Source organism: Protopterus annectens, chromosome 13.part0, assembly GCF_019279795.1.
Source record: "Protopterus annectens isolate FY-2018-M chromosome 13.part0, PAN1.0, whole genome shotgun sequence".
Taxonomy (NCBI): Eukaryota; Metazoa; Chordata; order Ceratodontiformes; family Protopteridae; genus Protopterus; species Protopterus annectens.
The window spans coordinates 303068106-303086471 of NC_056747.1; the positions used below are offsets into that span (position 1 = coordinate 303068106).

At 42.0% G+C, this 18366-nt stretch overlaps 1 protein-coding gene across 1 annotated transcript in view; it reads left to right on the plus strand.

Annotated features, from left to right (window-relative positions):
* Positions 1-18366, plus strand: part of POLRMT (RNA polymerase mitochondrial) — a 1430506-nt gene that overhangs the window by 398594 nt on the left and 1013546 nt on the right. Inside the window, exon 6 of the mRNA XM_044053892.1 lies at positions 13216-13365. Within this exon, the coding sequence (XP_043909827.1) occupies positions 13216-13365 (150 nt within the window). The remainder of the gene's footprint in view (positions 1-13215; positions 13366-18366) is intronic.

Sequence of the window (18366 nt, forward strand, 5' to 3'; positions counted from 1 at the left end):
AGATAATTTTCCTGGGTGCCAACTTGGACACAAACACCCAGATGGCCTAACTCACGCCAGAGAAGCAGGGGCAACTAATTCAATACTTCAGAACTCTAGCAAATTGCACCAGGCTTACTGCAAGGAAAATCCTGCAGGCTCTGGGATTCATGGCATCTTGCATCTTACTAATCCCATGTGCAAAGCTGCATATGAGGAAACTGCAATGGTACATGAAAAACACATGGTCTCAACACAGCCACAGTTTGGAAACAATAATACCACTAATTCCATGTCTACAAAAGGAATTTCTGTGGTGGGCTCAAGCATGTCAAACAAACACAGGTCTTCCTTTCAGCAAGCCTCAAGCAAATCAAGTCATCACAGCAGACGCCTCGGTCTACGTCTGGGGGGCGCACATGACAGATCGGTGCATTCAGGGCCAATGGTCCCAAAAAGAAAAGCACCTTCACATCAATCAAAAAGAAATGCTAGCAGTAATAAATGCTATTATAGCTTTCAAGAACTTTCTACAACCAGGTCAACTATTGATGAGAACGGACAACACCACAGTTATGTGGTATATAAACAAGCAGGGAGGAACCCATTCTTACCCCCTATGCAGACTGGCCATGTCACTTTGGAACATGACCATGGACTTACAAATGGAACTACAAGCACAGTACTTGCCAGGCAAGGAAAACACGCTGGCAGACAACCTAAGCAGGAATATGACAGATCCACACGAATGGAAGTTGCATCCAAAAGTTTTTACAGAAATAATCAAAGAATGGGGAAGGCCAGACATAGATCTATTTGCCTCCCACAAAAATCATCAATTGACAAAATTTTGCTCAAGGATCTTCCATCCAAAGGCCTGGAGAGTGGACACTCTCTCTTTCAGCTGGACATCAATGACAGTTTATGCCTTCCCACCTCTTCCTCTGCTGCCCAAAGTTCTGTTGAAGACCAGAGCAGACAGACCAAAGATGATCCTCATTGCTCCGGACTGGCCAAGGCAACACTGGTACCCACACCTGAGGAGCCTGACGCATTCCACACCATGGACCCTGCCTCTAATGCCTCTTTTTCTGACTCAACACAGCTTCAAAACTCTTCACAGTCAGCTAAAAACACTCAATCTAGCCACATGGAAGATTCCTTAGCATCACAGCAGGCCCTACTCTCCAAGGAGGTGCAGGATGTCATTTTGGAGGCCAGAAGGCCATCAACTAGAAAAGCTTACTCCGCAAAATGGAAAGGTTTTTGTGCCTGGAATGAGAAAAAGGGCCAGGACCCTGGAAAACTGAATTTACCTCAAATACTACAATATTTGACTGAACTGCTAAGCAGTGGGCTTTCTTTCTCCTCCATCAAAATCCATGCCTCAGACATTTCTGCAGAATACAACACTGATCCACCTTTATTCTCTCACCCTCTCTTAAGACAGTTTCTCAGAGGGGCTAAGAATTTAAGACCTCCAAGGAAACAAACCATATACCGGCTTGGGATCTTAATTTCATTTTGGAAAAACTGACCCTGCCTCCTTTTGAGCCAGCTGCTTCATCAGATTTGCAATATTTGTCCTGGAAAACAGCTTTCCTTCTGGCTATCACCTCAGCTCGTAGAGTTTCAGAATTACAGTCCATCAGGACAGAGTTTCCTTACGAACCAACCCGTCCTTTATGCCTAAAGTGGTATCCAGGGTAGCTTTAAATCAGGCCATACATTTACCTACTTTTTATCCTAATCCTCTAAACAAAGGGGAGAGATTACTACATTCCTTGGACATCCTCAGACAACTGCGTTATTATTTGGACAGAACAAAGCCTTTCAGAAAATCAGAACAGCTCTTTGTGGCGTATGCAGGAGGAGCTCAAGGAAAGCCAATTTCCAAACAGACAATTTCAAAATGGATAGCCCACTGCATACGCTTTTGCTATTCCTTTCATGGCAAAACTGTACCTACAGGCATTAGAACTCATTTCACCAGGGCCACTGCCACCTTTGCAGCCTTCCTCAGAGGAGTTCCTACCAAGGATATTTTGGAAGCAGCCACTTGGAGTTCTGTGCATACCTTCTCCAAGCACTACAGCCTACCATTATACTCCAAATCTAGAGCAGGCTTTGCCACTGCAGTCTTGCAGGGCATTTTGGCTCCTCCTAGTTACACCTAGTGCCTACCACCCCTTTCTTAGCTTTGGGATTCTACCCATCTGTTATGACTGCATCTGTATGCACGATGAACATAGTACAGTTTTGTACCTACCATAAATGTAGATGTTCGAGTGCTAATACAGCTGCAGTCCAGGTTTCCCCTCTAGGGGTATTCTTTTATGGTGTATTTGATTGCAACTACTGTTTTTTGATTATATTGCATTGCATTATTGCCTGATTTTATGTATTGCCTTCCTTCTGGGGGCACCTGACATCTGGGGCAAGAAAAACTGAAGAAAATGGCGTCGGCTGGTTCGTTTATACCCCTGTCGCACTGACGTCAGGGAAGAAGCGACGACAACCAACGCCGGACCTAGACTTTGGAATTCGGCCGACCGAGGACCCGCCTGACGGCAGGAGAACCCATCTGTTATGACTGCAGCTGTATTAGCACTCGAACATCTACATTTATGGTAGGTACAAAACTGTACTTTATCAATACTACTGTAGTATCCAACAACATGAGGCAAATTAATTTCTTACTTACCAGTTTTAGAACACACTGGCACAAATATAGGTTGATTTAGGTAGCATTATACACTTCTTGTGACAGATGTATAGTTGATATACTCAAAAACAGTCAAGCTTCTCATCTCATCACATATTGAACCATTTAGAAACACAAGTAAAACATAAGACAAACTCAGTACAACAAATTATAGGGATCTTTCACTTTATAACTGCCCCACAGCAACTGCCTGGCTAGTTGCCTCCAAAGCACTGATGTCACACAAGCGTCACATTGTTAGGATTAATTAAAGTTGTTATCCTAACCATGTAACATGTCCATAGTGTATTTGATGGAGTAACAAAGATGGCTGGTGCAGATATGTAGTGATTCATAACACTTTCCTGGCTTCGACTTTATGATTTGACTGAGAGCTTCAAGGCATCATTCCCCAGTATCTACTTTGTAGTGTAAAGGTACTTTGGTTCCAAGGGAAAGCCAAGTTGGAAAATAGTGAGAGAGAGAGAGAGAGAGAGCAAGACCCCCTCACAGTTGTAGTTGTAAAGTTTCCTACTCCTCAGTAGACATTTTCCAAGAATCAGGGGAATGCTAGGAAATTTTGGTTTCAAAAAAGCCAAGAGCAAGACTGTTTCCTGTTTTTTGAAAGAGTTTGATGAGGTGGCTTGTGAATGAGGGCTTCCAGAGAGGCAGAAACAATCCCCAAGGGATTGTCTGTCTCACTCCAGAAGCATATGAGAGTCAGGTGGCCCTCCAGTTATCTGTGTTGATGGCCATCACACAGGACAAGTGATTAAGGACTGTCATATCCAGATGCTATACAGTCATCCCTTTTCAAGCCATAACCTCTCTCCCTTCCCCTTCCTGATGTTGCACCTGATCAGAATGGCATGGCCAAAACTGAGATATTCACTCTTTTAAGAAAAGCATTCCAAGAGGTTCCAGCAGCTCAGAAGGTCTGGGTATTATTCATATCTTTTTTTTTTATTCAAAGCTGAAAAAAGACTTCATACCAATGCTGAAGTGGCTTAAATCATAGCTTACCAAAGCACAAGTTCTGGTTAGTCACAATGCAGTCCATTCTTCCATGCCTGTCAGGATACTAAGTTTGCTTTTAGACCTCCAGACCACCTGTCTTCTCATAAGGATTGTCAAGGTGTCCAGGAGTTTTCTACCTTTCCAGGTTGATACAGTCACAGCTAGTTTCTGATTTCTCATCTGGGACTTGCATCAGATCTCCTATGAGTGCACGAGTGCATATCTGCCATGGCAACTGTCCAGAGACTGCAGGGAGCCAAGTTTTTTCCTCCTTATTTGGATGGCTGCCTCTTAGCATCTCCCTGTCGAGAGTTGGTAGTACAAGCAAGGAAGTTTCTGCTTCAGGTATTGAACATGGTGAGAATAACAGTGAACACTGCAAAGTCACAGTTGGAGCCATAGTTGGCACTGACATTTGTTGCCATTTGGACCCATTGACTTGCAGGATGGTGTTTCCTCTAGATAGGATATCAGCAGTACAGTCCCAAGTTCAGCAGCTTCTTTCATTTCCTACAGTCTTAGCAACTGTGTGTACAGATGTTAGGTCTAATGGTGGCAGCCTTCTTTATAATCTTATTCACCATTTGTCATGTGTGAGTTCTGCAGTGGAACCTCCAAGGTTGAGTTGTCACAGTGCAGGGTTCCTGTACCTGTTCAGGCAAAGATATCCCATGACTTTTAAATATCATCTGTCTTGGTATTTCCATGTTGCCATTTTAGCTCTGAGCAGTCCCTGTTTTTCACCATCCTCCACCTTCAAGGGACATTGTCGCATGTAGATGCCAATGTGCACATAAATATCTTGGAGATGAGATTGACCTCATCAAGTCGCAGGCCTTTCAGAATCCTCCTCCCTCTGGGCGCGGCAGTCATTCACATTGACAATATGGCAAGTAGTATGTGGCATATCAGCAGGCAGGGTGGGACATATTCCTTTCTTCTCAATTGGAAAGCCAAAGACTTTGGAATTCTCAACACTTTTTCATACCAGCAAACCCTCCTGGAGAAGCCATTTTGCTCATGGGCAGACTTGACTGTTGCCTGCTGATGCTACGAGTGGCATCTAAGGCATTCAATGACGAGAAAATCGTTCTCGAATGTGACTTGCTGTGACCTTTTTGCTTTCTTGACTGGTACTGAGTGCAGCAGTCTTTTTTTCTTTTTTTTTCTTTTTTTTTTTTTGCTGTTAGGCTTCCAGTGACGCTCTGTTCCAAAAATGGCCTCCAGTTCATCTTCATGGCTTTCCCCTCAGTTCTTCTCAACTCAGCAGTCTTGTAGAATACCATGAGGTAAAAGGCAGAGGTCATTATTATAACCCCTTTTACCTCAACCAGTGTAGTTCACATTGCTGTTTGCTTACTTATTGGAGAATTCATTCCACCTGAAACCACTCTGGAGCTTCCTTACCCATCTGTCTTGTAAGCTTTACCCATCCCTCCAGTCTGTTGACTAACTGCTGAGTTATGCCACTTCTGGTACTGGTCAGGACCCAGTATACCAGGGTAAACTGGTCCAATTCCTAATAACAGATTTACCTATGAGAAAAAGTTGGATAGGTTTGCCATTTGCATCACCTCTTAGGGAGTACAATTTCAGTTCCAACTGTGTTAAAATACCAGAGTTTTTTCTCTGGTCTCCGCTGTCCATATTTGCAGGTTTACTTGGTTAGTCTAACTTTCACATTCACAACTGGGAGGCATCCATCACCTGACAGAGAAACTCTTTCCTCTTGAGATCTCAGTTTTGTAATCAAAACACAACTTTTTTCTCTCTGAGTCATTTCCTAGAGCAAACCTTAAGGCTTTAAAATGGAAAGTGTTCTATTTCTTTGTATAGATCACTGTTACAGTAGCGCTTACTACTGCAACTTTGGAATACTGCAGCAGTGATCAGTGAAACATCTACTTTTATAGTAAGTTCTTACTCAACTGTGTTGTCTGCATAATCCTTCTCCAGTTACTTTAACACTGCCTCCTGCCTTCCACTATCCTTGGCAGCAGAGGCCTGGAGGGATCTTGGTGGATTTCATGTATGTTGCTTAAAAATGCTCACTTTTAAGGAGTGCATGCAGAACAAGAGAAAAGTAGGAGTTGGAGATTGTTGTGAGAGAAAGGAAGGAGCTAAAGCCTGGGAAACTTTACTTGCTGAATTAAATAGTGCTACTATTTCTGCTGGTTGATGTGGACAGGCATGGACCATAAAGATCTATTGTTATGCTAGGTAATCATTTGTAATTCTGAGACTCGCTGGTGTGAGTTGCTGAATAGTGAGATTGAATGTGTAAAATATAGACTTGTATATACTAAGCCCAACATCACAGTGTCTGAGTGCTCCCTTTTCTTTGAGGTATGCAGGGGGGTTTACCCATCTGCAAAAAAAAAAAAAAGTGAGCAGCAGTTGACATCCACTGGACAGTTTCTTTTTTGTTATTTCAGAACTTGAACAAGTCTCAGAATGACAATAGAGAGCTGCTTTCGCAAGTACATAACTTTAATATACTTACCAAATCCCAAGGTCATACCGCATCAGTGGCCTTTTACATTTTATTAAATGGGGTGGTAGCTGAACTTGTTTTAATCATGGCTTGGACTTTAGGCAAAACGGAGCACAGATGTTTTGTAAAATATCTTGACTTTTCAAATGTAAGATAGAGTGATGGCTGCAGGGGTACACCATTTTGCATGCATTTTATAGCTGTGACTGTACATGACACATTGTTGAAAACATCTTAAACAAAATTTAATGCAATGAGTACTGAAATGAGAAGATAAGCTCACTATGTTATCAGATTCTTTGTGCTGATAGAATTACTCCAGACTTGGTACACAGTCTGTTCATACTACAATAAGAACAGTAGTGCCGAAGGTCTGGTATAAAAAAATGAAAGTGATTTTTTTTCAAGTTTGAAGTTAAGGAAAGTTAAGTAATTCAATTCTGTATTTATGTGACATAAGCAGTTGAACAGGATGAATCATCTTGTCAATGTTGAAAGATATCAGTTGGCGCTAGCAGAAGACTTAATAGGAAGAGTATGTAGATTTTTAGCAGCTCATGGATAGGAGTGTTGAAGTAGTCTCTTATTAAAGGAATAAGCTGTGCTTTCTGGGGCACAGTGAGTCTTCCCTTACCATTCTGTCGTGTGTAATATGGCAGTCTTTGCATGTTGTAGTGCAGTGTAATGATGAAACACTGTGCACGTACTGCTTCTGGAAGTTGCTTATTTAGTGTAGCTTGGTCTTGGTTAAGTAAAATGCATTTGCATAGTGTAGAGTGATGTTCATCGTGTTACACTGCTGCAGTCATTACACTTGGGTTATCCTGCCGTCAGGCAGTCCCACAGTCGGCCAGAGTTCCAAAGTCTTGGTCCGGCGTCAGTTGCTGTCGCCTCCTCCCTGATGTCAGTGCGACAGGGGTATATAAGATGTAGCCGACGCCATTTTCTTCAGTGTTTCTTGCAGCGTGGTGCCCGAAGCAGAAGCAGTTCGCAAGTGCCGGTCGGCCGACTCCTGAGATTTTCATTCCAAATCCAGAATCGAAGTCTTCTAAAAAAGCTAAGTACCCCGTTGGGGAAACTTTTTCTTGCCTGAGACCGATGTCAGTAAATGTTAATAACTGTATTTCTTTTGGGAAGCAAATACCTCATAAGGATTTCCACTCCTATTGTATTCCATGCCTAGGCCCTGACCACGACGTCACTGGTTGTCGGTTTTGTGCTAGGTTTAACAAGCGCACTATTAAACGTCGGTTTGATTTTGCCCGACATTATTTTGGTAGAAAATTCAATTACACCATGCCGTCGGAAATTCCGACGACCGCAATGCATAAAAAGTGCAAGGACAAGGACAGGCATCCGAGGCCCAAAACTGACGACGTGGCCTCTTCTAGGCCAGTTGCTGGTTCTCCGGTTTTCAGCGAGGCGCCTACGCAGCCCCTGACGACCGCTTCCATAGAATCACAGACCGCCTCCGACTCCCACGTGGAGCTGGCTGGGCCTTCGGATGCACTAGGTTTACAGCTTACCGATCCTAAACCTACAGAGGGAACCGAAGTAGCTGAGCAATCCACAGCTACAGAGGGTGTTTTCAGACCTACCCAGTTAACCATTAAACCCTCTGCTAAGGCTAAGCCCACCTTAAAAGCAAAGAAACGAACACAACTCTCTCCAGGACAGGCTTTCATGCCTAAGAAACAAATGCTAAAAATGGCTGAGGACCTAATTACCCTGATCAGGGGGTCCCATCCCCCTCCTGATAAAAGGCCCAGACAGGATGCAGACTATGAATCCTCTGACCAGGTGTCCATTTCCTCAGACTCTTCCTCGGACATAGGATATTCTTTACCCCCTTATGAGGATTCTGATGCTGAGGAATCAATTCCATCAGCCTCTCCGCCTGAGGATTACTCCTTTGGGGAGACCTTACATACCATGAGGGAGCATTTCCATTGGGAAGGCCAGGATTACTCAGAATCCAAGAAAAGGCTCAGAGACTTCCTTTTATTGCCTCAACACAGACCCCTTGCTATCCCACCAGTTTTAGACATTGTGGATGATGTGTACACTGAATCCAGTTTGAACCCTGACTCCTTACCCCCAGCCCCAGTTAAACCTGATAGATATTACAGAGTCCCTGACTCTCACAAATTTCTATACAAAAGCCCTGTGGCTGACCCTGAAACTAGTTCTCAGGGACCCAAAGGGATTAAGATCTCATCAGCAGAAAACCCAGTTCCCTCTGACAGAGATTCCAGAGCATTAAACAGATGGGGAAAGAAGGTATGTACGTCTGCAACTTTAGCAATGAGAGCCTTGAATTGCCAGTTTCATATGCTAAAATATCAGCAATTTCTGATGTCTCAGTTGAAACAAAAGATGCTTCCAGATTCAGATCCTCCTAACTTAAAAGAAATGCAGGATTTATTGCATGCAGCTGAACAAGTGGGAAAACATACTTTGCAATGTGGGTTTGATTCCTTAGAGGCCTCCTGTAGAGCAGCATTTACAGGCTCTGTCATTAGAAGGCATGCTTGGTTAAAAGAACATACGTTACCAGATCAACCTTATAAAAAACAGCCTCAATGACTTACCACTGCAGCTGCCAAACATCTCTCTCTTGGCAGCCCCCTTAGGAGGAAAACTGGCACTTTTCTATCACAACTGGCATTGCATCACCACAGACAAATGAATTCTCAACATTGTATCTCAAGGTTACAGGTTCCATTTTCACACCCTGCCAAGGCTAAAAGGAATGCCAAATCTGCCACCAAATCAATGGGCAGAGGCTCAAAAACAAATGACAGCACTCATGGACATGAGAGCTATTCAAAAGGTACCACCACAGGAACAAGGACAAGGATTTTACTCAAGACTCTTTCAGGTTCCCAGAAAGGACAAAGCCTGGAGACCCATTCTGGACCTTTCTACACTAAACACTTACCTGGACGTTCCGAAATTCAAGATGTTGTTACTACAGCATCTTCTTCCCATGCTGGGCAAGAAAGCTTGGCTCGTGACTTTAGACCTAAAAGAGGCATATCTGCATGTCCCTATCAGGCAAAACTGCAGAAGATACCTCAAATTTCTAGCTGGTTCAATGCACAATGCACAATCAATTCTCTGCACTGCCCTTTGGCTTATCTACTGCACCCAGGGTCTTCACAAAGTGCCTGGCACCAGTAATTGCATTTTGCAGACAAAAAGGAATTCAAATTTATCCATACCTGGATGACTGCCTGATTCAAGCAGAGAGCAAGGACATTCTACTAAAGCATCTGACGTACGTAAAAAAGTTATTAAGTTGCCTGGGGTACACAGTAAATGAAAAGAAATCAAAACTAGTGCCCTCACAACAGATAATATTCCTGGGTGCCAACTTGAACACAATGGCCCAGATGGCTTATCTCACGCCAAACAAGCAAGGACAACTGATTCAATATTTTCAATTAATGGAAACAAAGACCCAACTCCCTGCAAGAAAAATTGTGCAGGGCTTGGGCTACATGGCATCTTGCATTCTACTAATTCCATATGCCAGACTGCATATGAGGAAACTGCAATGGTACCTAAAGAGCGTATGGTCTCAACACTGTCAAAGTTTGGAAACAGTTATACCACTAATTCATTGCCTACAACAGGAGTTTTGATGGTGGGCACAAGCTTGTCACCTCAACAAGGGACAGCCTTTCACTCAACCCACAGCCAGACAGACACTGACAACAGATGCATCTGATTACGCCTGGGGAGCACACATGGCAGGAATATGTATCCAGGGCGAGTGGCCCACAGAGCAAAGACATCTCCACATCAATCAAAAAGAGATGCTAGCTGTACAAAATGCTATTATAGCTTTCAAGAACCTACTGCATCCAGGACAATTACTACTAAAAACAGACAACACCACAATTATGTGGTACATAAGCAAGGGGGCACACACTCCTACCCCCTCTGCAGACAAGCCATGACCCTGTGGAACACAGCTCTAAACTACCAAGTTCATCTGCAAGCACAATTCCTGCCAGGAGAGAAAAACACACTGGCAGACAACCTAAGCAGAAACATTATGGACCCACACGAATGGGAACTGAACCCACAAATATTCAGAATGATAACACAAAAATGGTGGAGCCCGGACATAGATCTGTTTGCTTCCCCAAAGAACTGCCAATTACAGAAATTCTGCACAAGGAGCTACCATCCACAAGCATGGAAAGTGGATGCCCTCTCATTCAGCTGGAAAAAACTACAAGTATATGCTTTCCATCCTTTACTTCTCCTTCCAAAGGTACTCATAAAAGCCAGGCAGGAAGAGCCAAAAATGATCCTGATTGCACCAGATTGGCCACACCAGCACTGGTACCCAATCTTAAAGAACTTAGCACAAGAACCACCCTAGATTGTGTCTCAAATCCCACAGTTGCTGACACAGCACAACAATCAGATACTTCACAACCAGCTAAAGACCTTAAATCTAGCTGCATGGAAAATTCCTTAGTCAAGCAAGCAGTGCCTCTCTCCAAAACTGTTATGGATGTCATTCTGGAGGCCAGAAGGCCTAGCACCAGGAAAGCATACTGATAAATGGAAGAGATTCTGTGCCTGGAACCAAGCGCACAGCCTTGACCCTCTTGTCCCAAACATTCCTCAGAATACTGCAATACTTAACTGAGATGCTGGACAAGGGCCTCTCTTTTTCATCCATCAAGATCCACGCCTCAGCTATCTCTGCTCATTACAACACGGCTCCACCAATTTTTTTCTAATCCTTTGCTCAAACAATACCTCAGAGGGGCTAAAAACACAAGACCGCCCCCTAGAACACCTACACCAACTTGGGACCTCAACTTTGTTTTTGAAAATATTAACTTTACCTCCTTTTGAGCCAGCTAACACAGCAGAATTAAAATACATCTCTTGGAAAACTGCTCTGCTACTGGCAATAACATCAGCACGAAGAGTTTCAGAATTACAGGCACTAATGGCAGTGGAACCTTTCCTCATCTTCCACCAGGACAGGGTGTCTTTAAGAACTAACCCTATGTTTATGCCAAAGGTGGTATCAAGTGTGGCTCTAAACCAAACTATTCACTTGCCAACTTTTTATCCAAAACCACAGAACAAAGGAGAGAGACTACTACATTCTTTGGACATTCACAGACAGTTACGCTACTACTTGGACAAAATCAAAGCTTTCAGAAAATCTGAGCAATTATTGGTAGCATACGCTGCAGGAGCACAGGGAAAAGCCATTTCAAAGCAGATTATTTCAAAATGGATAGGGCACTGTATACGTTTCTGCTATACCCACCATGGGAAACCTGTACCTAGCAGCATTAGATCTCACTCCACCAGGGCAACAGCCACTTAACTGCCTGTCTCAGAGGAGTACCTACCAAGGATATTTTGGAAGCAGCAACATGGAGTTTTGTGCATACCTTCACGAAACATTACCATTTGCCTTTATTCTCCAAATCCAGAGCTGGCTTCGCCACTGCTGTACTGCAGGCCCTTATAGCCGCCCCTGATGCCTTATAGATCCAGCCACCCTACCTCAGCTTTGGGATTCCACCCAAGTGTAATGACTGCAGCAGTGTAACACGAACATAGTACAGTTTTGTACCTACCATAAATGTAGATGTTCGAGTGTAAACACTGCTGCAGTCCAGGTTACCCTCCCTCCTTCCCCTCATACTTTCTGGTACTCACCTAGGGCATCTACCCTTCTATTACCTATGGGGAGTATTTGCTGGTAACTAAAAATGGTTGTTTGCTTTTCTTTTGTATTTTTTACTAGCAATTTGAATTGCCTACCTATTTGGGGGCACCTGACATCTGGGGCAAGAAAAACTGAAGAAAATGGTGTTGGCTGCATCTTATATACCCCTGTCGCACTGACGTCAGGGAGGAGGCGACAGCAACCGACGCCGGACCAGGACTTTGGAACTCTGGCCGACTGCGGGACCGCCTGACGGCAGGATAACCCAAGTGTAATGACTGCAGTAGTGTTTACACTCGAACATCTACATTTATGGTAGGTACAAAACTGTACTTTAATGGTAATATCTCTTACTGGGTACTATTCACAGATGGACAGTGGTCTCATACTGTGTATCAAGACCCTGATTTGGTATTTTCTTGCTGCATCATTATTGCTTTGGTAGGACTTTGTGTATAACAGGGCAGATGTGATTTTGCATTTGTTTAGTGTTACAAATTCTTGATTGGATACTGTTCTTCCGTAGAGCTCTTTTGATGATTGTTCTTTTACCATACCTTGTTGTTGCAATGCTGCTTCCTTATATTATACATATATACCTTATGTATATATGTATTCAGTGATTAGGGAAATAAACAATCGTACTGTTATATCCAGTGACTCATGCCATGCTCTAGCAGGACAGAGCAGCAGCACACATCAGTAAAAAAGAAAAATACAAAATCGTCAAATTCATCTTAATCATTCAGACAGTGCAGATGAAGTGAGAAACAGTAGCTGACAGTGTAGCTACTGCTTGCTCCACAAATTAACAGCCAGTGAACTTTATAGCATTACTAGTTATTTTTTTAGTTATATTTCTTTCATACCCAGATAAGGAGTTTTGAAGTGAAGAGTCTGATATGTAAATTCAGTAACCATTCATTCATTCCTTGATGCAAGCTTTATGCATTCAAGATTGTTGTAGAGGTGGAGTCTATTCAGCAAGTAGTTGGCATAAGGACTAGAATGCGAATGCGTCCTCGACATACACCAGTCCACCACAGAATGCTCTAAGTATTCAGAGTTAATTGAGTATATTAAAGTTATGTACTTGCTACTCTGCAGTTTGGCAGAATACTGCTTTTGCATTAATGGTTTATTTTCCTTCTTAGAGTATCTATCTGCACCTTGCCTCCAACAAATGCATGCATCTGGACACTCATATGAAAAGTGATGAGAAATGAAAGTGAAGGACTTAAACACTGATTGATAGATGATGGCTCAAGTTTTGTTAACTAGTTTCCTTTCTTTTCCAAACTACAGCGGAAGTCTGTCATGAACCCCAAAATGGATTTTGAACTAAGGGAACTGTTGAAAAATTTCAATAGGCAACTGGAGATAGAGCAGGAAGGCACAGTGACTATTAATTCTGTGGAAGCAGATAAAATACCTACACCACATATTATTAAAATGGTAAGCTCGGGTCATTTTGTCTATTAACTGCATCCAATTATTTTGTAAGATATGAAACTGTGGTGATTTGGGCTTTGCATTTGATATGTATGTTCTTGAGAATGGACAAAGTTGCAGTGAAGTCTTCATTTCTGAGAGGAAAAAAACATTCTTTCCAAGGAATAGGGAGAGATTGGGACTTGGCTGGCAGTATTTTTAAAAAGCTTTGTTAAAAATGTGTTAATGATACTGATGTCTTATTGGTTCTATTGCATGTAATGTACACACGAGCAAGGACAGAGTGGTATTTAGTCAAGCTAGAATCTCTGATGTCACTAGGCCCCTTAGATATCTTTAAAGTATGCCTGTGACCTTTGTTGACTATGGAGTAAATCATTTAGGAAGCCAACACCCCCCCCAATGAATATGAAGAAGAGGTATGGTTCTGTTTTCAAAGTAGGTATAAAGCAACTAGTATTAAGAAGCTTCTTGCTATCACCACAAATAATGCTACAGTACAAAGAGAAAATAATTTACTTCAGTAATTGGCTCACTAACTGGTGTCATTCAAATGGAATCCAGTTTGTCATCTTGAGAGGAGGAGATCACCTAAAGAATGGCCTATGCTTCATCTGTTGGAGCTTTTGCATATTGGTTAATTAATTTCAGCCTTTGTATTGCTGCTTTTTTACAGTTTCAGTCTTCTAGAGCTTCTGACTTAAATCCCAATCAGGCCTGTATCACTTTGGCAGTGAGGAATGCTAGAAGTCAAAATATAAAAATACCTGATCTTGAAGCTTTTCCACCCAAAATGTTGTCCAGACCAGCTATCCACCTATATTCAAATATTTCCATAAGGCCAACCTTCTGGCACTGTCACACAACTTGAAATTTCTAGCACGCTTATATGACTTTTCCATGACTTTTGGAGATAAAGGTAAAGACTTGTTCTGAGAGAATATATTTATGGCATTTTGCAGACACAAACTCCCCATATTAACCAAAAAAGTAAGTTATATTGCTGCATTAAAATTTGTTTTGGTGTTTAAAATTTTACAACTTTTTCATTGTCTCTGTGAGTAAAGTTGCTGAGTTTGTGATTTAAATAGCTGCTTAGCTGTTGGTAAATCTCTTGCCAATTCCTTCTGGGTAATCAAAGTGTTTTCCCGATAACTTTTTACCTCCCCCCATCCACACCTTTTTTTTTTTTTTTTTTTACACTGAAGATTTAGTTACAGGTAAACGTGCTTATATTTATGCATTCATTAGTCCTCTGATTGCTCATGTGTTTAATAGATCCTCAAAAAAAAATCATTAAGTTGCACCCCCATACTGCTAAGACAGTTTTACCTGTAACTTTAGACTTTTTTATACTCTTGTGTTTACATTTTATTTAAAAAGTACCATTAAAGATGAAATTTAAAGTGGCAAATAATATATAAAAACACTTGGTCCTCTGTTGATCGCATCTTTGTGGTTGTGATCTCTTGGTTATTGCAAAAGTAAATCCTTCTGTAAATTTTTTCCAGCAAAATAACTTACAGAATCAGCTCAGCTGTGCTCAGCACTAATTTCAATAGATGCAGGCACTTTAATTTTCAAAATCTCTCTTAGGAATCTTAACACCATCCTGCTTTTATAACTGCATAAACTGCAGAATTAAGAAGCAGTACATAGTGACACATGTAAAGCCGGTCTCATAGGCAGTCTAGACAAATTAATTACCACTTACTTGGTGTTGGTGCTCAAACCAAGCCTTGTCTATTCATATGTATAGTCTAGATCAAATATCACAACTATGGGTTGAAACACTTCATGTAGTAGTTGTGCAAATATGCTGTGTTTTGCACTAGTTGTTCATTTTTCATGTGTATACTTAAGATTATTTTCTTTTAGACAACACTGTACTAAATTTACTCAAAACTTCATAGGTGTTGTTCCTCTCTTATCCACACTGTAAGCATGCTTAAGCATGGATTTGCACTTTCCAACTGTACCTGTAGCTGTCTTCATTAAAAACTGGTATTCTCAGACAATGTAGAATAAATTACTCATGTTTACTGACAGCCACTTAACTATTAAACAAAGTGACTAAGTGTGAGAGATGCAGTTGTGTAATGTTACTGGAGGCAAAAACTCTCACAAAAAGTCACTATAAACAAGAAGTGGCATGAAAGTACTGCATAGCACCATACTAAACCAATCACAAATAGCTCAGATCAGACACACAGATCTGCACATGCTCTTACAAGTAACCTATCTAAACCACAAAGGCCTGCAAAAAGTAACTTAAGAAAAAAGTACTCTCCGTAGCCTCACAACACAGGTAGCACCCACCATGAAATGCACACCCATAAGTCGCATTGTTTCAAGTCAAAAACTCAAAATACTAACCTCTCCACAATCCAATATTCTAGTTATAGGTGTCTCCACAATGAAGTGCACTGATGTGCCACTCATCAGGCTGTGCAAGGAAATGGTTGCAGTCATTTGCCTGTTAGGTGCCAGGATTCACCATGTCACGAATGCAGTAAAGTTTTTGTACCACCAGTACACATATGACACATGTCATAGTGCAATTGGTGTTTTGATGTAAGAAGTGCCTCCCTGGACTACGTGAAGAAATTACATAATGGAGCTCTCAGAATGTGTGTTTGAAGTTAGTATGAACCTAGCCTTCAGCAGCACTTTGCCTTCACTGAAAGTGATGCTGCTGTGCAAACAAAAAGCTGCAATCATTGGGATGAGATGGCAGATAGTCTTAACTGCTTTGCCAGGTATGGCTTGCACCTATCCTCACCAAGGCTTTTTTATATGGGCAAAGACCTTGTCTACTGTATAGTGCCTTTTTAGGCAAAGTCAGTTTTCAAAAGTTTCCAATGTAACAAAACAGAATTTGTATAACATAAAGGTAGTGCCCATGCTAAGAACCTTAATAAAAAAAAAAATCCACTCCACTCCCTACAAGCAATCCTTACCCTGGAATGCATCAGTATGCACATCATCACAGAAATCTGGTTCAAGACCATTTTGAGCATTCTAGCTTTGCAGGGTTTCAGTACCTACCACATGTTCAGGCCCACCACACTAAAGGCAGAGGTGTCTCCGTTAGAAGAACAAAATTTTCTGTCCAGGCTCATTAGACAGGATAACAGCCTGGAACACCTTGCTGTCCAACTTACTATTAACAAAAGCCCTTTATCACATTTTAGCAAAGTAATGGACTGTCTCTGCGTCCACCTTGGCCCATACTTGCATCTTGTTTGGTATGATGTCCTCCCCTTCATCAGTTGCACAGTGGTGCAGTGGTAGCATTGTTACCTCACAGCAAGAGGTTCTTCAGTTCGATTCTCAGCTGGTGTGCCTTCTGTGCAGAGTCTACATGCCCTCCCTGCATTCATGTGGATTTCCTGCGGGTGCTCCAGTTTTCTCCCAAAGACATGCATCTGGAGCTTTCTCCCCGGGCTTCCGCTGAAAATTTGCTTTGTTCCAACTCTGACTTTCCCGGTAAATGTTAAATAAATAAACTGGGAGACTTGTACATCTCCTAACATGTATTCCAAGAGACTACTGGATTTGATAAATACAGTCTTAGCGGACCAGTTAGTCTGTATCCCAACTAGGGGACAACAAAATTCTGGACGTGGTTCTCACCAAAATGGGACAACTCTGTTCCTCATCAGTTTCGACTTCCTCTTTAGTCAAATCGAACTGTGCATCAGTTGCATTCAGTATTAGACTGAAGCTGTAATCATCCTGCAATAATTTGGTATTCAAAGATTATGATAAAGGTAACCTACTAAAACTAGACAATGACCCGGTTAAATTAAAAATTCCCTTCAAGCCTAATGACACCATTGCATATGTGGAATCTTTTACAGGTAAATTCTGTGCACATGTATTAGCTACAAGATACTTTTGTTCCCCTCCAAAGTAAATATTATGCCAAATTTAAAAATAACCCCCTACAGTAGAACCCAAATACAAACAGGCTGTACAGTAAAAGAAAAAACTCTCTGCACATAAAAATAAGTGTAACATCTGATAATGTTCATTTCGTTATGCATCACGAATGGGTCTTCTGATCCAAGCCGACCATTTCTCAGACATAAGAACTGAACCTCAGACTCCTCCCCTGTCCCATGATGCCCCACTCCTTTTCAAAGCCTCAGATCTTGTTTGCCACCATTACGGAACAGACACGGACACAATTATGAGCCTGTCCATTATGTAAGTCAAAATGTTCCATTTTTCACTTAGGATTCTTTATTTTTGCCCTATAGTCTAGCTAAATAGTTTAATTTTAATTATTACCTCCGCTCCCGTTATACTACCTTAGTTTTTGCTGATTAGTTCCTTCCCACCCTTTTCATGTTTTCTCCTTTCCCTTTTCTCTTTAACTTTATCTTTATCTTAGTTTTTTAAAAACTTTCTCACTGTCTTTTAGTTACAGTTTAGTGTTACTGTTAATTAGTGTGCGACTGGTATCTTAGAGTAAGTGTTTGTGTGAGTGCCTGACAAGTATGTCAGACAAACCAGAAAAACCCACTGGGTTTAAGAGATGTGCCTCTTGTGGGCATAAGATTCCCCAGTCTGATTCCCACAAGAGGTGCGTTTATTGCTTGGGCCCAGGCACTTGGAGATGCCTTGTGACATTTGCTCATCCTTCAACCCCTGGGCCCTTGCTGACACGTGGAATAAGCTCATCTTGTGAGGTCTTCTTCCCTCCTCTGGAGTCCAGAGTCCTTCCCAAAAGAAGTGACCCCCCCCCCTCTGCTTTCCAGGGATATGTGCTTCTACTTCTGAAAAGAAAGGAAGCTTCTAGATCTGTCTCCTTAAGATCCATCTGCTCTGTGCTTCTCTGTAGGTCCGAGAGGCCCCTTGGATCCGGGGGAGTCGGCTCTGACCAAATCTCCCACCGTGCCAGATCCATTGACCTTGGGTCTGAGCAGCCTCTTGGGGCCGTCAGAGGTTATTTGGAGTCATAGCTCCTCATCTTTGGAGCAGGTTCCGAGTCACACC